This window comes from Scyliorhinus canicula, unplaced genomic scaffold (assembly GCF_902713615.1).
Source record: "Scyliorhinus canicula unplaced genomic scaffold, sScyCan1.1, whole genome shotgun sequence".
NCBI lineage: Eukaryota > Metazoa > Chordata > Chondrichthyes > Carcharhiniformes > Scyliorhinidae > Scyliorhinus > Scyliorhinus canicula.
The window spans coordinates 1,557,127-1,582,549 of NW_024055498.1; the positions used below are offsets into that span (position 1 = coordinate 1,557,127).

General features: G+C 47.7%; 1 gene segment (V, D, J or C); it reads left to right on the forward strand.

The window, feature by feature from the left end:
- The window catches only part of LOC119960323, a 47,933-nt gene extending 22,821 nt beyond the window's left edge, over positions 1-25,112 (forward strand). Inside the window, 5 exon segments of the C gene segment in view lie at positions 19,006-19,302; positions 19,503-19,814; positions 20,454-20,762; positions 22,673-22,756; positions 25,000-25,112. Coding sequence covers positions 19,006-19,302; positions 19,503-19,814; positions 20,454-20,762; positions 22,673-22,756; positions 25,000-25,112 — 1,115 coding nt within the window.
- Positions 25,113-25,423: the final 311 nt, after the last annotated feature.

The window sequence follows — 25,423 nt, forward strand, 5'->3', positions numbered from 1 at the left end:
GCACACAATATTCCATCCGTCCATCCCCACTGTAATCATGTTCCCGCTTTCTGTCTTTGAGGTGAAGATTCACCATCAGCGGAGAAGAATTACCAGGACCGCAGGAATATCTCCAGTTTCCTCTTAGTGATGTCCAGCTCGTCAGTTCCCGATAGTCTGGGGATGGAACTCACCCAGAAGAGCTGGAACCACCGAAGTTATTAGACTGACACAAATTATGAAGGACCTGCTTTAATTTATCAAGCGCAAAATTAAGAATGTAGAACAACATCTTTCAGACCATCTATCCATGCATCCATAAACCACATTCATTACTTCCTTAATAAAAAATATTCAGGCAGACAAGCAACATCCATCCCTACATAAACATAGTCATCCCTTTATCTTTTGGCAGGTGGTGATGTAGTATTAATGTTATTGTACCAGTAATCCAAAGGCCCAGGCTAATTCTGTGGTGACTCAGGTACAAATCCCACTATGGTCAGTGGTGGAGTTTGAATTCAATTAATAAATCTGGAATACATACTAATGGTGACCATGAAATCCCCTCTGCATCATCAATGAAGGAAATCTGACATCCCTCCCTGGTCTCACCTACATGTGGCTCCAGTCAGACAGCAACATGTCTGACTCTTCAGTTCCTTCTGAGCTGGCCCACTCAGTTCAACAGCAATTAGGGACAGGGAACACATGGTGGTCTTGCCAGTGAGTCCCACATTCCATGGAAGAATAAAGGGAAAAAAACATAAATGCACATGTTTATCTATTACAAAATGTATCCCCAGTCTGATAGTCTGATTGTATTTCTATCCATCATCACAATGTTATGAGATGTGGGAGAGATCCTCCAGCCGGTTAGTGTTGTTAAGAGAGGCTAGAAAATCTGGATAACTCTCCTTTCCTTAGAGATGGGAACAGTTCAAATAAGTTCGCAATTTTAAACATAAAAAGATCTCCAGTACTGTTGCTGGGTAGATTTGTTTATAAATAGTTCTCATTGATAATGTTAAGAGTTTGAAGTTGGATTGCAGCCAAGCGGTCAGTACTGAGGAAACAGATCTCTGAAAAAAAATACAGATGCTTCCTGTAAACAACATTGAACATTCGAGCCTCCCTGACTGCAGGCGGCTGGATTGCTGCCAAATACTGTGTGGGGCAGATTAACCTGAATATGAATGGACACAATGGGATTTATTCATTCAATCAATAAATGTTTAGTCGCACATGAACTAAACGTTTTAAATGGTGATGCATGCAAATAAATATATTCACTGAATGTTTTGTTCACTCTGAGATTAAACATGATCGGAAAATAGTAGCCTGACCAGATGCTATATAATTTATATTAGTTCTGAGTAAAGGTCACTCTAGCTATTAAAGTCCGTTTGTTAAGAACCTAATGAAGTGAGAGTGAGTGGTATTGATGGACCCAACCCATAAGTTCAATAAGATGACTCCAATTACAAAATATAAAATAAAATAAATTAAAAGTAAATAAACTGCATTGATCTCGCGGGGAATCCAGGAATATTCTCCGAGTTGTTGATCTCCTTTAAACGGAGTCGTCTCTTATACCCGATTAACACCGTGTTCTGTACAGTTTAATTTGTCTGGATTTCAATAATTTAACAGTCCCTCTTATTGCTGCCAACGAGTGGAGAAATGACCAGTTCATGACCTGCTTTAGTGGAGAATAAAACATTTATTCTTCTGATATTGCTTAATCTGCCGCAAAGTCCTGATGTCCTGTGTTCCCAACACCAGTGAATGTTAGACAGCCGGTGGTCAGTAAAATTAGCGGCAATGATTTGGATGCCGAAGGATAACTTTGCTGATCACCGTGTCCGTTCTGATTCATTAACTTCTCTGTCAAAAGCTGGTATGAATTTATGTTTCTCTGTCAGCTCACTGCTGAATTATCAGGCAAGCGGCTTCTTTACCGTTAATGTTCACAGGACTGTCTGAGGCTCAGGGGCAGTTCGAGAAATACCAGGAGGAAACATTGTGTAATGTGAGGAGTTTCTATTTATCTACAGATCCACATTGTACAGTGATAGCCATCCGCACTGGAAATTGAATCACTTTGTTCATCCCCGCATTTAGTTACATTTCCTCTGATAAATGATACTTTATTGCTCTAATGGGATAGAGACCGAGAGTGTTGCAAATCAGACTGACAGACGATTTATTCCCTGACAATATAATTTAAACTGTTTAGGTTCAGCCCCTGATATTGGAGTGTGGAAATAAAGAGACTGAATTTACAATGGATTAGGTTTTTATTACCAGGTGGGCAAATGTAATTTCGCCATTAGGATTAGGAGAGACATTACAAATAATCCATTCAGACAAACAAATATCCCGATACAGATAAATGTTTATTTTAATAATAACCTATAGTAAATCTCTGTGTCCATTCTGTTGGGGGTGTGGAAGGTGGGACGTGGATCCAGGCGCCGCCTCCACCAGGGAATCAACAGGCGGCGCCTGGAAAGCCGCCCCCTTCTGCCGGGTATTTAAATGCCGATCACTGGGACCCGAATCGAACAGTCCGGGAGCTGGTTTGTTCACTGAGTTCCTGACACAACCATTTCCCCCAAATGACCAGAAGGATGAGGTGGGCCATTTCTCTCAGTTTGTTGCTGACTTTCTTATCCCGTGAGTAGTTTTTATTGTCCAAGTCTCTCACTGTTACTGTCTCAGTGTTAGTCTCTCTCTGGAATGTTCCAGAGTCACCAATCATTTCACCAGCATTAATCCTCGGGCTTTTTGATATATTTTTACAGGTGTCCAGTCGGATGTTGTGTTGACTCAGCCAGAGGCAGAGACTGGACGTCCCGAAGGCTCCCTGACACTGACCTGCAAAACCAGCGGCTTCAATCTTGGCGGCTACAGCATGCACTGGGTCCGCCAGGTTCCTGGCCAGGGGCTGGAGTGGCTGGCTGCCTACTATACTTCATCCTATCAGTACTACGCCTCAGCGATTCAAGGCCGATTCACCGCTTCCAAAGACCTTTCAAACAGCATCTTCTCTTTGGCCATGACGAACCTGAAGACCGAAGACACCGCCATCTATTACTGTGCTGGATACCACAGCGAGAGGAACCAGGGCTGGACCCGCACAAGAACAGCTCGAGGGGGGAATTCAACAACGTCCATCGTAACCTGAAGGTCAGTACTTGTTTTAAATGTAATGTTAATATCAGTGAACCAGATTCCAAGCTGTCCCCTACAAAATTAGTCTGGAGAAAATGTAATCGTAAAATCAAACAAACCAACGTACTTAATGTGGTGAGACTTTAGCTAGTGTGTTTATCTTCTCTGATAACAGTTGTAGCAATGTCTAAATATAATGTTATCTTGAATATGTCTGTTACACGGAGGAGACCTTTGTGAAATGTTGCATGAATTCTAAACGTGATCAGAATTACGCATCTATTTGAAGTGAATATTGAGCAGCAGGATTGAACAGAGAGTGAGTGCAGTTTTTGTGCGGGTGTCTGTCACTGTGACTACATCAGTGGGTCACAGTGCTGTGCACAGCGACATCCTCATACAAAAACCTCAGTGATAGAGTTTGTTCAAATTGGTGTCAGCACCACAGCAGATTGTCAAAGAAAACGCAACTTAAATCAAATAATAGGTGAAAGTACCATTGCTGTAAAAAAAACATTAAAATCTTCATTTCATTAGTATTATTGATCATATTATATCAGGGGTATTAAAAGTATCCCAACTCCTTTTACGATTAGAACAACCAGTCTAGGTTGAAATATCTCACTTGTTCACTGCTGGGCGATTCGGAATCACGTTTTTGAGTGAACAGTGAAATTAAATCTCTGTATTTTAGTTAACAGGCTGCCGCAGTATTTGACACGCTGTGTCTCACTGTGATACATGGGTGGCACAGCAGTTACTGTCAATACAAAAAGCCCCTCAGCACTAATTCACTGAGGCTGGCTCAGTGCTCGCTTTTACAATCCAACTTTATTTACGGTGAAATATTATTTATGTTCAAATCTGTCGAATGACATATTTCGATATTGATAATTATGCGATAATCATCCAATAATCAGTAGAAGTTTTGAATGACATGCGCATGTGTTACTCTGTGATATATGAAACATTCGGGTCATTTGTGAAGTGTGAGCGATATCCACAATATAATTATAATCACAGGAAGATCCATCGTAACTTTACTTTGCCTCTGGTTTGTGAATATTAAAAGTAATAGTGGATTTCTGTCTATTTTGTGCAGGTGCGGTTATTGTATGGAGCTGCCCAGGGAATGTGACACTGTGACATCTTGGGCTACTGGGGACAAGGCACCATGGTGACGGTGACTGCAGGTAAGAACCATTCAATTATTTACTAACTGTTTTACTTTAGTCGTTGTTTCATATTTTGTCAGTTTTAAAAATTCATTCGTTCACTGAAATGTGGTTTGGTGGATTCTGTATTGAGATGTTTTGCAATGTTTCATATGATTCTACTGAAAAATGTTATAGAATTAAGCGATTTTTGACAAAAAGATGCTGCTGAGGGATACAGTCCCTGGTTGTTGTAGTGTGGTGTTTATTTTCTGAGGATACAGTGTGTTGGGTTACTTTAAATACCTAAAAGTTGTTATTAAACAGTTTGGCGTTTCTGCAGCGTCTAATCCAGGTTGCATCTGATGGCTTTAAATTTTATCACCTGATACAACATCTACTGATACTGTGTGAAATATTACACAATATTAATTAAATGTGGCAAAGTTCCAATCTTGATTTATTGAACATAATCTACGTGCTCAAAATGCCGGTGGCAATGTTACATATTTCTGTTTAATTTAATATTGTAATGAATTCGTTTGGTGATGAGCTGATTGGCTGTATATTTTATCGAGGTTTTGCTGCAATGTTGCAATTGGTTCTGTTGAATGTTTTTGTCGAAGTGACTTGCTTCTCCATAAAATGAGTTTCAGCCGCTAAATGATGTGATTTGATGTTTTCCTGCTGTGGAGATTGTGTGTCTGGGCGACATTGAATCTTTAAAAATTGTGAAAAGATTTGGCGTTTCTGCATTGTCCCTGCATTGTTTCTGCATTGTTTCTGCATTGTTCCTGCATTGTTTCTGCATTGTTTCTGCATTGTTCCTGCATTGTCCCTGCATTGTCCCTGCATTGTCCCTGCATTGTTTCTGCATTGTCCCTGCATTGTCCCTGCATTGTTTCTGCATTGTCCCTGCATTGTTTCTGCATTGTTTTTGCATTGTTTAAACTCGGTGACATTGAGCTAGCAGTTACACGTTTTCTCGTTGAATGCCAACAGTCTAAGCGTTTGAATGTTTTGAAGTAAGACTGTAGACAGACAATCGGCTGGTTTTGGGAATTAAGAAAAAAATTAAGATATAAAGATAGAACAAGTTTTGAATTTTAGTTGATAATTACAGAATAACCCACGGTTTACAACAATCATTCAGAACCTATTTCAGAAACTGTTGATTAACAATTTTGAAAATTGCAGGGTCAATTGGTGCAATTTAAACAAATCAAATGCGGTCATATAACATATCAACCAAAGATGTTTTTATATTAATATCATTAATCATCAATAACCTTTCACAATTCAGCTGCAATTTGCGCACTATTAACATGGCCGGAAAAGTTTATAGGTTGGGAACATTTCTTGATTCACTTAAATCGGAATTTTACATTGCAGTTGGGCAATATATGGATCCAGTTATAATATTCTTACAGTGCGACGCAACTATATAATTCATTCAATTCCATGTGTAGTTGGATAGCAAGATAATTGGCATTAATCTGATCATGTGGAAGTGGCTGACGTTCAAGGAATTGTTCATATGGTTCGACTTGAATTGTCGGATGGTTAACTGCATTTGGCGAGTGATTGAAAAGTAAAGGCTTGAAATTCAAATAGATAAATTTAATCACAGAAGGTAAAAATTAGCTGGACAATAAGTAATAACATCTTGTCTCAATTTCTGTGCTGTACATAGGATAGAATTATAGGAAACAGAAATGGCAAAATAGAAGAATAGATTTGATCTGAGCCTTGGTTAATCCTTATTAAATATTAATTTAACAGAAAATCTCGACTTAACTTGTACATTATATTTGAGTGCTGCAGAGGATCTGGATGAATTGTTTTCACTGTGGTTTACGCTGATTATTTCGGATCTCCTTTAATGAAGAATTATTTTAATAATTAAATTGCTTGGATTGTCTGAATCATTCAATCTAGGAAACATCTTTATTGATCCCAAACTGCCAGGGGCATTATTTATTTATCTATGTAGTTTCGCGCGGGAGTCCTGCTTTAACAAGCAGATGATGTTACATGTCCCGATCGCAGTTACTGCGATGTCAACCTGATTAAAAATATTTAAAATACTCCACTCATAAGTTTATCATGTGAATTACACTCTGAGAATAAATGGAATTTAAGATTTATAAACATGCTCTGAAATATGCATATTGAACATTTTTGTAGGTTAAAAGAGTGTAGTTGGAGTAAAGGTAAAATATAAAATTAATTAGATTCAATTAAAAGTAATAATATTCTTTATTATTGTCACAAGTAGGCTTGCATTAACACTGCAATGAAGTTACTGTGAAAATCCCCTAGACGCCACACCCCAGCGTCTGTTCGGGCACACAGAGTGTTCACCTAACATGTCTGAATACTTCCACCCAGAAATTCAACATTGTATTCTTTAACACTGCTTAAGATTGAATTAAATTGTTTAGCAAAGTTCCAGGCAGAAACAAGTTTGAATTATTTATTGTTTTAATATTGAGTACACATCACCTCATGGAAGAACTAACTGACAATTAACAATAAATTACAACATGGGAGGGGGGGGGGCTTTGCCCCCGACGATGTCGCGGGCACTGATCTCTCTGATCCTGAAGCGGGATAAGGACCCCTTGCAGTGTGGATCATACAGGCCTATCTCGCTCCTCAATGTTGACGCTAAGTTGCTGGCGAAGATCCTGGCCACCAGGATAGAGGACTGTGTGCCAGGGGTGATACATGAGGATCAGATAGGATTTGTCAAGGGACGGCAGCTCAACACGAATGTGCGGAGACTACTAAATGTTATTATGATGCCGGCAGTGGAGGGGGAGGCTGAGATAGTGGTGGCGCTGGATGCGGAGAAAGCATTTGATAGAGTTGAGTGGGGGTACCTGTGGGAGGTGCTGGAGCGGTTCGGATTCGGGGAGGGATTCATCAAGTGGGTGAGGCTGCTCTACGCGGCTCCGATGGCGAGTGTAGTTACCAATGGAAGGAGATCGGAGTACTTTAGGCTCTACCGTGGGACCAGGCAGGGGTGCCCCCTGTCCCCCTTGCTCTTTGCACTGGCGATTGAACCTTTGGCTATGGCGTTGAGGGAGTCAGGGAGATGGAGGGGTCTGGTGCGGGGTGGGGAGGAACATCGTGTATCGCTGTATGCGGACGACCTGCTGTTGTATGTGGCGGATCCAGAAGGGGGAATGCCGGGGGTGATGGAGCTGTTAGCGGAATTTGGGGGCTTCTCGGGTGATAAGTTAAATTTAGGCAAGAGTGAGGTATTTGTAGTACACCCGGGTGATCAGGAGGAGGGAATCGGGAGACTCCCATTTAAGAGGGCAGTGAAGAGTTTCAGATACCTGGGGGTGCAGGTGGCCAGGAGTTGGGGGACTCTCCATAAGCTTAATTTTACCAGGCTGGTGGAGCAGATGGAAGAGGAATTTAAAAGGTGGGACATGGTGCCGCTATCGTTGGCGGGTAGAGTGCAGTCCGTCAAAATGACGGTTCTCCCGAGGTTCTTGTTCCTTTTTCAGTGTTTGCCCATCTTTATCCCTAGGGCCTTTTTTAGAAGGGTGACTAGCAGCATCATGAGCTTTGTTTGGGCGCATGGGACCCCGAGGGTGAAGAGGGTCTTCTTGGAGCGGGGTAGAGATGGTGGGGGGCTGGCGTTACCCAATCTCTCGGGGTATTATTGGGCGGCCAATGTGTCGATGGTGCGCAAGTGGGTAATGGAGGGGGAGAGGGCAGCATGGAAACGGATGGAGAGGGCGTCCTGTGGCGATACAAGCCTGGGGGCCCTGGTAACGGCGCCGTGGCCGTTCCCTCCTACGAGGTGTACCACGAGTCCGGTGGTGGCGGCTACCCTCAAGATTTGGGGGCAGTGGAGGCGACATAGGGGAGAAGTGGGGGGCTCGATGGAGGCTCCGTTAAGGGGGAACCATAGGTTCGTCCCGGGGAACATTGATGGGGGATTTCAGGGTTGGCACAGAGCGGGCATCAGACAGCTGAGGGACCTGTTTATTGATGGGAGGTTTGCGAGCCTGGGGGAGTTGGAGGAGAAATTTGGGCTCCCCCGGGGAACATGTTCAGGTATCTGCAGATAAAGGCATTTGCTAGGCGGCAGGTGGAGGGATTCCCTTCGCTTCCCGCGAGGGGGGTGAGCGACAGGGTGCTTTCGGGGGTCTGGGTCGGAGAGGGGAAGATATCTGATATCTACAAGGTTATGCAGGAGGCGGAGGAGGCGTCAGTAGAGGAGCTGAAAACGAAGTGGGAGGGGGAACTGGGGGAACAGATCGAAGACTGGGACATGGGCTGATGCCCTGGAGAGGGTTAATTCTTCCTCCTCATGTGCGCGGCTTAGCCTCATCCAATTCAAGGTGCTGCACCGGGCCCACATGACTGGGACGAGGATGAGTAGGTTCTTTGGGGGTGAGGACAGGTGTGTCAGGTGCTCGGGGAGTCCAGCGAACCATGCCCATATGTTCTGGGCATGCCCGGCACTGGAGGAGTTCTGGAAGGGGGTGGCGAGGACGGTGTCGAGGGTGGTGGGATCCAGGGTCAAGCCAGGATGGGGACTCGCGACTTTTGGGGTTGGGGTGGAGCCGGGAGTGCACGGAGGCGAAAGAGGCCGGTGTGCTGGCCTTTGCGTCCCTAGTAGCCCGGCGAAGGATCTTGCTACAATGGAAGGATGCGAGGCCCCCAAGCGTGGAGACCTGGATCAATGACATGGCGGGTTTCATTAAGCTAGAGAAGGTCAAATTCGCCCTGAGAGGGTCGGTACAAGGGTTCTTTAGGCGGTGGCAGCCTTTTCTCGACTTTCTGGCTCAACTGATAGGGTACGGGGACAGCAGCAGCAGCAACCCGGGGAGGGAAAAGGGGAGGGAAAAGGGGAGGGAAAAGGGGGGGGGGGGCCGACAATGACTATGTTTGTTTATTTAATTTTAATATTTTCAAAGTTCTTTTGTTGTTCATTAGGGTTGGGGGGGTGGGGGGATGTGATACATGCGCCGATACGGTCTGGGGGTGTCACAGTTATTATGGGTTATTTTGTTGCATTTCATTGTTTGTCGTTATGTTTTATATTTTCTGTAAAAAATTCCAATAAAAATTATATTAAAAAAAACAATAAATTACAATATAATACTCCTGCTAATTAATTAAATATTAATGAGCTCCGACAATTGATTTTCAGACTGTTGCGCAAAATATCAAAGCTGTCAAAGAATTTGAAATTGTATCGAAAATGTATTTTGCAAATAATACGTTTCTTTACTCGGATGTTTCACCTCGATTATGTTGTTGATCAAGTTTAATTAAGAAATTAGATACATCAGGCAATCGGTTTTCAATGTGAATGTTTCCCAGTTTTTTTCATTCTCACCATGTCCCTGAAACTCTGTTACTCCCCTCAATCTGTAATATTTGATACGCTCATTTTCAGCAAAATTCTGTTTTGCCCAAATTTCGAAATTTGAGAAAGAAAGGGACAAATAGTTGAGGGAGTTTTCAGATGATGATCAATTAATTTCGAAGAAGTTAGAGAATTATTGTTGTGGTCAATTCTGCTGATGATCAATCGGAATCAAACAATTTGAATGAATTTGGCAGGTTGAACAGATCTATCTGCTGGGAACCCGATTGTTGCACCGTTTGTGTTTGTTCAGTTTCTGTGCGCGGGGTCATTGTGTTGGGATCAGGAACCTTCCTGACTGGTTGTAAACCTTCTGCTTCGTTCTCCTGTATTTCCCAGTGAAATTTGATTTCTTTAAAAGGCTTATATCTGTGAGAAATGTGAATCTTTAACTTGGTGTTTGATATGGTGCCACAGATATTGCTCTCTCACACCCACACACAAACACATTGTCAAACACACACAGGTTATTTCCCCCCCCCCCCCCCCCCCCCCCCCCCCCTCATCTGTCTGCCTCTCTCTCTCTTACTCACACACAAACAATGTCAACAATCTTTCTCTCCCCCACACACAGGCTCTTTCTCTCGCTACCACACACACACTCTCTCTCAAACACGCAATGTCTTTCACAAAACCGTTCTCTCCCACACACAAACACACAGACACGTTGCTAAACACATATGGGATCTCTCTCTCTTTCTCTGTCTGTCACACATACACACTCAAACACACACTGTCTTTCACAAGATATTTCTCTCCCAAACACGCACTTACACACACATTATCAAACACACACAGTCTCTCTCTCCCTCTCTCTGTCTCTTCCCCCGCCCTCTCTCTCTTTCTCCCTTTCTCTCTCTCCCTCCCCCTCTGTCTGGCACACTCAACCACAGTTTTTCACAAAATCGTTATATCCCCACACGGAGACACCGACACACAAACACATTGTTAAACACACGTTGTCTTTCTCTCTCTCTCTCTCTCACTCCCCCCCCTCTCTCTCTCTTTCACTCTCTAAACCCCCTCTTTCTCTATCTGTTTATCTCTCTCTGACACACTCAAACATACAGTTTTTCACAAAATCCTTCTCTGCACACACCCACACACAAATACACTGCAAAAAACACAGTCTCTTTCTCTCTCTGTCTCCCTCTCTCTCTCCCTCATTCCCACACACACACAGTCTCTCTCTCTCTCTCTCTCTCCCTCATACCCCCCCCCCACACAGTCTCTTTCTCTGTCTCTCTCCCTCATACCCCCCCCCCCACACAGAGTCTCTTTCTCTGTCTCTCTTTCTCCCTCATACCCCCCCCCCCCCCACACACACACACACACACAGACTCTCTCTGTCTCTCTCTCCCTCATCCCCACACACACACGCACACAGTCTCTCTCTCTCTCCCTCATACCCCCCCCCCCCCCACACACACACAGTCTCTTTCTCTGTGTCTCCCTCATATCCCCCCCGCCCCCACACACACACACACACACTCTCTCTCTCTCTCTCCCTCATCCCCACACACACACAGTCTCTTTCTCTGTGTCTCCCTCATACCCCCCCCCCACACACGCACACAGTCTCTCTCTCTCTGTCTCTCCCTCATACCCCCCCCCCCACACACACACACACACAGACTCTCTCTGTCTCTCTCTCTCTCCCTCATCCCCACACACACACGCACACAGTCTCTCTCTCTCCCTCATACCCCCCCCCCCCACACACACAGTCTCTTTCTCTCTCTCCCTCATATCCCCCCCCCCCCCACACACACACACACACACACACACACTCTCTCATCCCCACACACACACGGTCTCTCTCTCTCCCTCATACCCCCCCCCCACACACGCACACAGTCTCTCTCTCTCTGTCTCTCCCTCATACCCCCCCCCCACACACACACACACAGTCTCTCTCTCTCTCTCTCTCTCTCATACCCACACGCACACAGTCTCTCTCTCTGAATCTCTCTCCCCCTCATACCCCCCGGCAGACACACACACAGTCTCTCTCTCTCTCTTCCTGTCTCTCTCCCTCTCTCTCATACCCACACACACGCACACACAGTCTCTCTCTCTGCCTCACCCCCCCCCCCCAAACACACACACAGTCTCTCTCTCATACCCCCCCCCCACAGACACACAGTCTCTCTCATAACCCCCCCCCCCCCCACGCACACACAAAGTCTATATCTTTCTCTGCCTCTCTCTCCCTCATATCCACACACACACAGTCTCTCTCTCTCTCTCTGTCTCTCTTACCCACACACACGCACACACAGTCTCTCTCTCTGTTTCTCTCTCTCCCTCCCTCCCCCCACACACACACAGTCTCTCTCTCTCATACCCCCCCCCCACACAGACACACAGTCTCTCTCTCTCTCTCTCTGATAACCCCCCCCCTCACACACAGTCTCTTTCTCTCATATCCCCCCCCCACACACACACACACAGACTCTCTCTGCCTCATCCCCACACACACGCACACAGTCTCTCTCTCTCTGTCTCTCCCTCATACCCCCCCACACACACAGTCTCTCTCTATCTCTGTCCCTCTCCCTCATCCCCACACGCACACAGTCTCTCTCTCTGAATCTCTCTCCCCCTCATACCCCCCGCCCCACACACACACACAGTCTCTCTCTCTCTTCCTGTCTCTCTCATACCCTCACACACGCAGTCTCTCTCTCACCCCCCCCACCCACCAACCAACCAACCAACCAACCACACACACACACACACAGTCTCTCTCTCTGTCTCCCTCATAACCCCCCCGCACACACAAAGTCTATCTCTTTCTCTGCCTCTCTCTCCCTCATATCCACACACACACATAGAACATAGAACAGTACAGCACAGAACAGGCCCTTCGGCCCTCGATGTTGTGCCGAGCAATGATTACCCTACTCAAACCCACGTAACCCGTATACCCGTAACCCAACAATCCCCCCATTAACCTTACACTACGGGCAATTTAGCATGGCCAATCCACCTAACCCGCACATCTTTGGACTGTGGGAGGAAACCGGAGCACCCGGAGGAAACCCACGCACACACGGGGAGGACGTGCAGACTCCACACAGACAGTGACCCAGCCGGGAATCGAACTTGGGACCCTGGAGCTGTGAAGCATTGATGCTAACCACCATGCTACCGTGAGGCCCCCTCGCGTTCTCTCTCTCTCTCTCCCTTTCTCTCTCTCACACACACACACGCCATTCACTCAAACACACATTGCCTTTCACAAAGTCATTCTCTCCCACACACCCACACACACATCCATTCTCAAACACACACAGGCTCTTTCTCTCGCACAAACACATCCACACTGTCTTCCAAAAAAAATTTCCCTCTCTCACATGCGCACAAAGACAAACATACTCTCTGACACACACCAACACACACAGGAACAAGAGCCCTCTCACACACATTCTCTCTAGCAGACAGAACCAACCCTCACCCAGCCTCACTCACCCACCCTCACCCAGCCTCACGCACCCACCCTCACCCAGCCTCACTCACCCACCCTCACTAACCAACCCTCACCCAGCCTCACTCACCCACCCTCACTAACCAATCCTCACCCAGCCTCACTCACCCACCCTCACTAACCAACCCTCACCCAGCCTCACTCACCCACCCTCACTAACCAACCCTCACCCACCCTCACTAACCAACCCTCACCCAGCCTCACTCACCACCCTCACTAACCAACCCTCACCCACCCTCACTAACCAACCCTCACCCAGCCTCACTCACCCACCCTCACTAACCAACCCTCACCCAGCCTCACTCACCCAGCCGCACTCACCCACCCTCACCCAGCCTCACTCACCCACCCTCACCCAGCCTCACTCACCAACCCTCACCCAGCCTCACTAACCAACCCTCACCCAGCCTCACTCACCAACCCTCACCCAGCCTCACTCACCCACCCTCACTAACCAACCCTCACCCAGCCTCACTAACCAACCCTCACTAACCAACCCTCACCCAGCCTCACTCACCCACCCTCACTAACCAACCCCCACCCAGCCTCACTCACCCACCCTCACACAGCCTCACCCACCCACACTCACTAACCAACCCTCACCCAGTCTCACTCATCCACCCTCACTAACTAACCCTCTCCCAGCCTCACTCACCCACCCTCACTAACCAGCCCTCACCCGGCCTCACTCACCCACCCTCACTAACCAGCCCTCACCCGGCCTCACTCACCCACCCTCACTAACCAACCCTCACCCAGCCTCACTAACCAACCCTCACCCAGCCTCACTCACCCACCCTCACTAACCAACCCTCACCCAGCCTCAGTCACCCACCCTCACTAACCAACCCTCACCCAGCCTCACTAACCAACCCTCACTAACCAACCCTCACCCAGCCTCACTCACCCACCCTCACTAACCAACCCCCACCCAGCCTCACTCACCCACCCTCACACAGCCTCACCCACCCACCCTCACTAACCAACCCTCACCCAGTCTCACTCACCCACCCTCACTAACTAACCCTCTCCCAGCCTCACTCACCCACCCTCACTAACCAACACTCACCCAGCCTCACACACCCACCCTCACTAACCAACCCTCACCCAGCCTCGCTCACCCACCCTCACTAACCAACCCTCACCCAGCCTCACTCACCCACCCTCACTCACCAACCCTCACCCAGCTACACACACCCACCCTCACTAACCAACCCTCACCCAGCCTCACTCACCCACCCTCACTAACCAACCCTCACCCAGCCTCACTCACCCACCCTCACACAGCCTCACCCACCCACCCTCACTAACCAACCCTCACCCACCCTCACTAACCAACCCTCACCCACCCTCACTCACCAACCCTCACCCAGCCTCACTCACCCACCCTCACTAACCAACCCTCACCCAGCCTCACTAACCAACCCTCACCCACCCTCATTCACCCTCTCTAACCAACCCTCACCCAGCCTCACTCACCCACCCTCACTAACCAACCCTCACCCAGCCTCACTCACCCACCCTCACTAACCAGCCCTCACCCGGCCTCACTCACCCACCCTCACTAACCAGCCCTCACCCGGCCTCACTCACCCACCCTCACTAACCAACCCTCACCCAGCCTCACTAACCAACCCTCACCCAGCCTCACTCACCCACCCTCACTAACCAACCCTCACCCAGCCTCACTCACCCACCCTCACTAACCAACCCTCACCCAGCCTCACTAACCAACCCTCACTAACCAACCCTCACCCAGCCTCACTCACCCACCCTCACTAACCAACCCCCACCCAGCCTCACTCACCCACCCTCACACAGCCTCACCCACCCACCCTCACTAACCACCCCTCACCCAGTCTCACTCACCCACCCTCACTAACTAACCCTCTCCCAGCCTCACTCACCCACCCTCACTAACCAACCCTCACCCAGCCTCACACACCCACCCTCACTAACCAACCCTCACCCAGCCTCGCTCACCCACCCTCACTAACCAACCCTCACCCAGCCTCACTCACCCACCCTCACTCACCAACCCTCACCCAGCTTCACACACCCACCCTCACTAACCAACCCTCACCAAGCCTCACTCACCCACCCTCACTAACCAACCCTCACCCAGCCTCACTCACCCACCCTCACACAGCCTCACCCACCCACCCTCACTAACCAACCCTCACCCACCCTCACTTACCAACCCTCACCCACCCTCACTCACCAACCCTCACCCAGCCTCACTCAACCACCCTCACTAACCAACCCTCACCCAGCCTCACTCACCCATCCTCACTAACCAACCCTCACCCAGCCTCACTCACCCACCCTCACTAACCAACCCTCACCCAGCCTCACTCACCCACCCTCACACAGCCTCACTCACCCACCCTCACTAACTAACCCTCACCCAGCCTCACTCACCCACCCTCACTAACCAACCCTCACCCAGCCTCACTCACCCACACTCACTAACCAACCCTCACTCAGCCTCACTCACCCACCCTCACCCAGCCTTACTCACCCACCCTCACTAACCAACCTTCACCCAGCCTCACTCACCCACCCTCACTAGCCAACCCTCACCCACCGTCACTCACCCACCCTCACCCAGCCTCACTCACCCACCCTCACTAACCAACCCTCACCCAGCCTCACTCACCCACCCTCGCTAACCAACCCTCACCCAGTCTCACACACTCACCCTCACTAACCAACCCTCACCCAGCCACACTCACCCACCCTCACTAACCAACCCTCACCCAGCCTCACTCACCCACCCTCACTAACCAACCCCTACCCAGCCTCACTCACCCACCCTCACTAACCAACCCTCACCCAGCCTCACTCACCCACCCTCACTAACCAACCCTCACCCAGCCTCACTCACCCACCCTCACTAACCAACCCTCACCCAGCCTCACTCACCCACCCTCACTAACCAACCCTCACCCAGTCTCACACACCCACCCTCACTAACCAACACTCACCCAGCCTCACTCACCCACACTCAATCACCACACTCACTCACCAACTCTCACTCACACTCACTCACACTTACTCACCAACCCTCACCCACCCTCATTCACTCTCACTCACTCGCCCACCCTCACCCACACTCACATTCACTCACCCACACTCAACCACCCCACTCACTCACACTCACTCACCAGCCCTCACCCACCCTCACTCATTCATCCCCACTCACCCTCATTGACTCTCACTCACTCACCCACCCTACCCACACTCACACTCACTCACCCTCACTCACCAACCCTCACTGACACTCACTCACCCACACTCAACTACCCCACTCACACTCACTCACCCTCACTCACCAACCCTCACTCACCCTCACTCACCCACCCTCACCCAGCCTCACTCACCCACCCTCACTAACCAACCCTCACACTCATTCACCTACACTGAATCACCCACTCACACTCATTCACCCCCACTCACCCTCACTCACCAACCTTCACGCACCCTCATTCACTCTCACTCACTCACCCACCCTACCCACACTCACTCACACTCACTGACCCTCACTCACCAACCCTCACTGACACTCACTCACCCACACTCAACTACCCCACTCACACTCACTCACCCTCACTCACCAACCCTCACTCACCCTCACTCACCAACCATCTACCACCCTCACTCACTCGCACTCATTCACCCATACTGAATCACCCACTCACACTCATTTACCCCCACTCACCCTCACTCACCAACCCTCACGCACCCTCATTCACTCTCACTCACTCACCCACCCTACCCACACTCACTCACACACACTGACCCTCACTCACAAACCCTCACTGACACTCGCTCACCCACACTCAACTACCCCACTCACACTCACTCACCCTCACTCACCAACCCTCACTCACACTCACTCACCAGTCCTCACTCACTCACACTCACTTATTCACTCACTCCACACAACTTAATTCACTCCCCTCACTCAACTAGTCTCACACACCCACCCTCGCTCACTTTTCATAACTCACCCACCCTCACTCACCCACACTCATTCACCCTCACTCATCCACCCTCATTTACTCAACCCCATTTCCCAGCCCTCACTGAGCCTCACCTTCATTCACCTACCTTCACTCACTCAGTAGGCCTCATTCACACATGCTCACTCACACACTGTCACTCACTCTCCATCACTCATCCACCCTCCATTACTCACGCAGCCACATTCATGAAGCTCAGCTCACCCAAACTCTCACTCAACACCAAACCGCCCACCCATGTATTTACATGATGTGGTGATGCCGGCGTTGGACTGGGGTGAGCTCAGTAAGAAGTCTGACAACACTAGATTAAAGTCCAACAGGTTTGTTTCAAACACGAGCTTTCGGAGCACTGCACCTTCCTCAGGTGAGTGAAAAGGTAGGTTCCAGAAATATATACAGACAGAAATCTGTATGCATGTTTCTGGAACATACCTCTTCATTCGGGCAGCACGGTAGCATGGTGGTTAGCATAAATGCTTCACAGCTCCAGGGTCCCAGGTTCGATTCCCGGCTGGGTCACTGTCTGTGCGGAGTCTGCACATCCTCCCCGTGTGTGCGTGAAAAGGCAGAGAGCCGGGGGAAAGCATAGGGAGACTGGGAAAAGGTAGAGAAGTGGGGAAAAGCGTAGGGAGACTGGGAAAAGGTAGAGAAGTGGTGAAAAGTGCAGGAAGCCTGGGAAAAGGTAGAGACGGGGGAAGCGCAGGGAGCCTGGGAAAGAATAGAGAGCTGGGGAAAAGTGCAGGGAGCCTGGGAAACGGTAGAGACGGGGAAGGGGGCGGGAGGGGAAAGCACAGGAAGCCTGGGAAAAGGTAGGGAGCCTGGAAAAGACGAGAGCTGAGTAGTGAGCAGGTGAGATGACCAGAGAGCTGAGCGCAGACCGGGGAGAGAAGCTAAGCTGCAGGAACAAGGGGAAAAGTGATAATTGCTGGGGCAAAAGCCAATAATCAGGGGGCAAAGTGCCATGTTCTGGGGAAAAGCACAAAGAGCAAGTGGAATGTTCCAGAAGCTGAGGCAAAGAGCAAACAACCTGGAAAGGTGCAGCTGGGCAAATTATAGAAGTGGAGGAAAGATCAGAGAGCTGGGAAAAGGACAGGAAGCTGATTATCGCGGATACATGGAATGCGGAGTTCATCCCACAATCTGCTCCGCCATAATCATATTGAATGGTGCAGGAGACCCGAGGGACCGAATGGCCGCATCCCGCTTTTAATGTCCAGGGTCCTGTAATTGGAGAATTTTGGAGTTACTTGCACATGTGCTCAAATGTAGGATGTTATCGTCATTATGTAAGTATCTGGAAGATTTTTCTGAAGCAAAGTCACGACTCCTTGTTTTGGGGAGTGGGGGTAGTGAGGTGGAGAGAGGAGGGACATCAGTCAGTTTGAACACAGGCAATTTCCAAAATAGCAATGACAGAAATGGAGAGACAACTTCTTTATCACAAAGTGCAGTTGATGGAAAAAAACATTGGTGGCATAAATAATTGGGAAAACCCTCCGCTCTGCTCATTGAAAGTAATGAATGGTACGTTTTCAGATGACATCAAAATGCTACATTTCTGCGAGGTGTTAGAAATGGAGAAAGAGGTGTGAGTTTCTACAGAAGGAGTAAACAAATGGTGATTCTCAAATGTTAGAAGTAACAGAAGCTCAAGTATTGATGCAGTTTTAATGCGAACATGTGAGGATAAATTTGTAACTGTATCCAAATTCTAAGTTGTATGATATCTTAATGACAAGTCCCAGAGTCTAACTTGTTCAATTGGCCATTCTCTCCCAGCGACACCGTCTCCGCCCACTCTCTACAGCCTGGTCTCCTGTCAGCAACACAACACCGACGGCTCTGTGACCTTCGGCTGTTTGGCAATGGACTACTCCCCAGAAATCACCAGCCTTACCTGGAAGAAAGATGGGCAGCAGATCACCACTGGAGTTAAGAAATACCCGTCAGTGAGAAACAAGAAGGGAACCTACACTCTGAGCAGCCAGTTAATCATCACCGAGTCAGAGGGGGAATGCAGCAAAATCAGCTGTGAGGTTCGACACAGCGGCTCAGACAAGAGCATTGGAATGACATGTAAGTGCTGTGGAAACTGTGAGAAACAGATGCTTTGATTACTTTATTTAAATCTTTGGTCATAACACATTGATGGTTCTCTGCACAGTTCTGATTCCTGAGAGAAATAGTGACCACAGAGAAACTGTTCAAAATATAATTAGTCATTTTATTCCTTACAACATCTTCTTCAAGAAATGTCTAACTTGTGTTTCTTGAAGGTCCTCTACCTGACATCCATCCAAATGTTCTCCTCACCGTCAGTTCTAATGAAGAAATCACAAGACAGAAATTTGCAACCATGGTCTGTTCAATCAACGATTTCAGTCCAAAGTCAATGACGGTGAAGTGGCTGAAGAATGGACAAGCCATGGGTTCAGGAATTGTCACCTCTCCCGCCTGTGAAGTGAACGGGAACTTCTCGGCGAGCAGTCGACTGACAGTCTCTGCTGGGGAATGGTTCAGCAAAGCGGTCTATACCTGCCAGGTCACTCATCAAGAGGTCATCCAAAGTCTCAACATCACCGCATCTGGTAAGAGACACAAACAGAGGAAACAGTAAATCATCCTGCACTCTGATGTTAATCCAAATCAGGAATGTACTGAAGTTAGTGCAAAGCGCAGAATAACTTCTAATTTACTGCCATGTAGTTTGTGTTTCATTCTGATGTAAGAGCTGCATTAGGATTGATCACCATTCAGGATTTGATCAGTATAGAAATAAATGTTTCCCTCTAACCTGAAGTAATGTAGGGAGTGAGGTGGATTTGATATCAGCTTTATCCTGAGACAGCTGATTAAATTGCAGAGGCAATGGCTGTCTGGAACCCTTTACTGAAACCAGCTCGGGACGAAGATTTTGGAAAGTTCATTCAAGATATTTATCAAGCAGCCTTCCATATTAGGGTTCTGAGATCAGGACTGGAATATTTGTATTGGGAATGCTGTAATACTGATTCATTAGAATGGTTTCGAGGCTGACTGTATTTCACAATGAGAATAGTTTTCACAAACCAAACTGGTTTTCCATTGTGTATAGAAGATTTAAAGGCGATCATTAGAGGTTGTTATTTCGAAGTTGATTTATTCCCATTGAGTGAGTGAAGGCTGAATCCTGCTGTCCTGATTCTGAAGATGAAACTTGGGTTGATTTCCACTTTTTTCATTCACAGATCCTTCCGTTTGCACTGATGCCTCAGTAACAATACTGCCACCACCAATAGAACAGGTCTTACTGGAGGCGACTGTAACCTTAACCTGCGTCATTTCGAATGCTCCTTATGGAGTCAACGTGTCCTGGAGTGAAGCGAAGAAGCCGCTGAAATCAGAGATTGCCGACCAGCCTGGGGCAGATACTGAGAGCGTGGTCAGCAAATTAAACATCTCCACACAAGCCTGGCTGAGTGGGGCTGTGTTTGACTGTGTGGCGAGCCATCAGGACCTGCCAACTCCTTTAAGAATTTCAACTCACAAAAAAATAGGTGAGCGGTGAGACTGAAGCAATAAGTGAGTCATTGTGTCTATTTCTAGTGTCAGTGCAGCGGTCAGTATTTAGCATTCAGTGTATTTATGGTCCATCCTGATTGGTAATTCCACTAACTGAATACTCTGGGCATTTAGAGTTTAAGGGGGAAATTGATATGCAGATGAATGAACAATGAATTAAACCCAGTGATATTGGGTGTAGATGAAGCGAGACCATAGACCACAAGACTTAGGAGCAGATGTAGGCCATTGGGCCCATTAACACCGGTCCAGCCTTCAGTGAGGTCATGACTGATCTGATGTGATAATCTTCAACTCCTCTTTCCCGCCTTATCACCATATCTCTTGATGCTTTTACTGATTTAAAATATGTGTCCCTCAACCTTGAACGTACTGACCGACCCAGAATCTGAGGTCGTCATCATTCTTCTAAACTCCAATAAGTACAGCCCAGCCGACTTAACCTCTCCCTGTAAGAAAATCCCTCCATACTCGGGATCAACCTCGTGATCCTTCTCTGGACTGCCTTCAAAACCAATCTGTCTTCCTTAGATACGGGCACCAAAACTATTCAAAGTATATCAGGTGTTGTCTAACTAATTCCCCAGTTTTAGCTAGGCTTCCCCATTGTTATATTCTACTCCCTTTAAAATAAAGATCAGCATTCAATTTGCCTCCATATTACCTGCAGAACTTACTTTTTGTGGTTTCTGCACGAGGGCCCCCAATTCCCCCATTACTTCAGCTTTCTTCAGTCTTTCTCTATATAAATGGGGCCTTACGGTAGCATGGTGGTTAGCATCAATGCTTCACAGCTCCAGGGTCCCAGGTTCGATTCCCGGCTGGGTCACTGTCTGTGTGGAGTCTGCATGTCCGCCCTGTGCGTGGGTTTCCTCCGAGTGCTCCGGTTTCCTCCCACAGTCCAAAGATGTGCGGGTTAGGTGGATTGGCCATGCTAAATTGCCCATAGTGTAAGGTTAATGGGGGGATTGTTGGGTTACGGGTATACGGGTTACGTGGGTTTAAGTAGGGTGATCATTGCTCGGCACAACATCGAGGGCTGAAGGGCCTGTTCTGTGCTGTACTGTTCTAAGTCTAAATCTAAATAATAACTCTTTATGTTCTTCCTTCTACCAAAGTGTCTAACCTCACATTCTCTGTCCCTCTGTGGATTTCCTGTAATCCTCACCACTTGCCTTTTTACCTATTTTTTGTCATCTGCATGGGAATAGTACATTCATTTATCAATCACCGTTTTGAAATTCATGTATTGCCCCACCCCCTCCCCCTCCCCCTCCCTCTCTTGCCTTCTCGTCATCACCTCAAATAAGGGCACTAAATTTGTCAGGCATGATTTATCCTTCCCGAAGCCGTGCTGACTCTGTTTGATTATATTGAGTATTTCTAAATGCTCAGCTATTGGATCTGTTATAATGGACTCGAACCGTTTTCCACTGACAGATGTTAAGGTCCCTGGCCTATAGTTACCTGTGTTTGACTCCCTCCCCTTTTGAAGGGTGTAGGGTGGATACGTGGGTTTGAGTCAGGTGATTATGGCTCGGCACAACATCGAGGGCCGAAGGGCCTGTTCTGTGCTGTACTGTTCTATGTTCTAAGGTGGGAGGAGCCTGGTGTGGAGTTTATACACCAGCACAGAACAGTTGGGCCGAATGGACTGTTTCCCTGCTGTTGACTTTCTGAAACTTTCGAATCCAATATCCGTGAATTCTCAGGGAAAAGGATTGTGTCCACCTCTGCACCGAGCTGGGAACCCGGACTGATCCCAAAGTGGAAAATGGAAACCTTTAAAATCCAACACAAAACACATTTCTCTCACATCTAACCCGCGGTTCCATTGTCTCCGGAATTCCCCATTTTATTGACATTTATTGTACATTTTCTGCAGATCCCAATCCGCGGGAACCGTCCGTCTCTGTCCTCCTGCCCTCGGCTGAAGACGTCTCCGCTCAGAGATTCGTCTCCCTCAGCTGCTTAGTGAGAGGTTTCTCCCCCCGAGAGATCTTCGTCAAGTGGACCGTCAATGACAAGCCGGTGAATCCCGGGAACTACAAGAACACCGAGGTGATGGCGGAGAACGGCAATAGCTCCTTCTTCATGTACAGCCTGTTATCCATTGCAGCGGAGGAGTGGGCCAGCGGCGCTTCTTACTCCTGTGTGGTGGGACATGAAGCCATCCCCTTGAAGATCATCAACAGAACGGTTGATAAATCCAGCGGTAAACCCAGTTTTGTGAACATTTCCCTCGCTCTGATGGACACCGTTAATTCATGTCAATGAGAATCTATTGGTTATATTTCGAACTAAAATAAAAATAATAAAAACGTTTCCTCTAATTGTGATTTAAACATACAGCCACTTGATTAATGGTGTTTCCACTTTACTGATGTTAGATCTGAAAATGAAATGAAAATCACTTATTGTCACAAGTAGGCTTCAGTCAAGTTATTGTGAAAAGCCCCTCAGCGCCACATTCCGGCACCTGTTCGGGGAGGCTGGTACGGGAATTGAACCGTGCTGCTGGCCTGTCGTGGTCTGCTTTATAATCCAGCGATTTTAAACCAGTCTCTGGTCAATGAGACCCGGATTTCTACAGGTCTCAGCCCCAAGTCTGATACAACCAGAGCTCTCAGCTCAGAAACACCCTGGGTTAGAGACAGAGTAAAACTCATTCATTCCAGGATTCAGCAAAATATCTTCATTGACTTTCCTCCAGATGAGGAGAAATCGGACAATTTCCCATTTCAGACAAACAAACCCATCACATTTAGATCTCGGTGTTCCTGCTTCTCTCATTGTCCATCCCTTTAAAATTAATGTCAGCTTTAAGTTGCTGCATGAGACCCATTGGGAACTGATTTGAGGGTCACACAGAAACATGGACCAACAATCTCCAGTCAAAGAGAGGGGAAAGTGAAATTGTTAATCCACTGTACCCCCACCTCCCCAACAGAGAGAGCGGGAGGGGTATTAGTTATTCCACTGTCTCCCCACCCACCCACCCACCTCCCACACAGAGAGAGGGGGAAGGGCATTAGTTAATCCACTGTACCCCCACTTCCCCAGTAGAGGGAGGGGAGGGGTATTAGTTAATCCACTGTACCCCCACTTCCCCAATAGAGAGAGGGTCTTTAGTTAATTCACTGTACCCCCACTTCCCCAACATAGAGAGTGGGAGGAGCTTTAGTTAATCCATTGTACCCCCAATTCGCCAACAAAGAGAGGAGAGGGGGGCATTAGTTAATCCACTGTACCCCACCTCACAATCAGAGAGAGTGGGAGGGGCTTTAGTTAATACACTGTACCCCCACTTCACCAACAAAGAGAGGGGCATTAGTTAATCCATTGTCTCCCCACGTCCCCAACAAAGAGAGGGGTTGGGGCATTACTTAACACACTGTACCCCCACTTCCCCAGCAAAGCGAGGGGAGGAGCATTAGTTAACACACTGTGCCCCCACTTCCCCAGCAAAGCGAGGGGAGGAGCATTAGTTAACACATTGTGCCCCCACTTCCCCAACAAAGAGACGGTGGTGGGCTGAGTTAATCCACTGTACATCCGCTTCCAACAATGGGGGGGGGGGGGGGGGGGTGTACATTAGTTAATCCACTGTACATCCGCTTCCAACAATGAGGGGGGGGGTGTACATTAGTTAATCCACTGTACATCCGCTTCCAACAATGAGGGGGGTGTACATTAGTTAATCCACTGGACACCCGCTTCCAACAATGAGTGGAAGGACATTATTTAATCCACTGCCTCCCCACTTCCCCAACAAAGAGAGCTAAGGGGCAATACTAACCCGTTTTACCTCCACTTTCCCAACCATAAGAGGAGGAAGGTGATGAGTGAACTCTCTGTATCTCCACCTCCAACAGGGAGAACCCAAAGTCAATTTGCTGACCTGACCAGAGAGAGGGCGATTATTAACTCAATATCTTCCCAGTCCCCAAGCAGGGAGTTTGGAAGTAAACGGTTGTCTGGACTAAGAACTCAGTTACTGACATTACAAGACGCCATGTAGTTTACAGGCTGATACATGATAAAGATGTTCTTAAAATATCTATTTATGCAACATAATTTTTTTAGCACCCTTGTTCCTCTTATCCGTATGCTGAGACCGATTCCCCATAATCCAAATCCAGACTGGTGATTGAATTCTCTCTGGGTTTTCACTGTTCTCTCCCGAGGAGCCTCCTTGTTTTTTTGCATTAGGTCACCTGATGTCAACTTGCAACTCACGGAAAACATATTTATATGCAGAAAGTTCAACATATTCTACATCGGTATCAATAATACCCACAACTGGCAAAGCTACAGGCAGCTGATACAAATACACAGACAGATAAACAGACACAGACACTACACTCACATGCACACAGACCCACAAACACACACACGCTCACAAGTAGACACAAACACACACATGGACACACACATAGAAACACATGCACAAACATACACCCAGGCACAACGGACCACACATATTTTGACACAAAAACACACGCAAATGTGCACAAAAATTCACAAGCATGCACATAAACACAAAAAGCACATGTTTAGAAACACACAGACTCACGTGCACATCCACAAATACAAACACAATTCCACACACACAAGTGGGTACACGCATGTACAC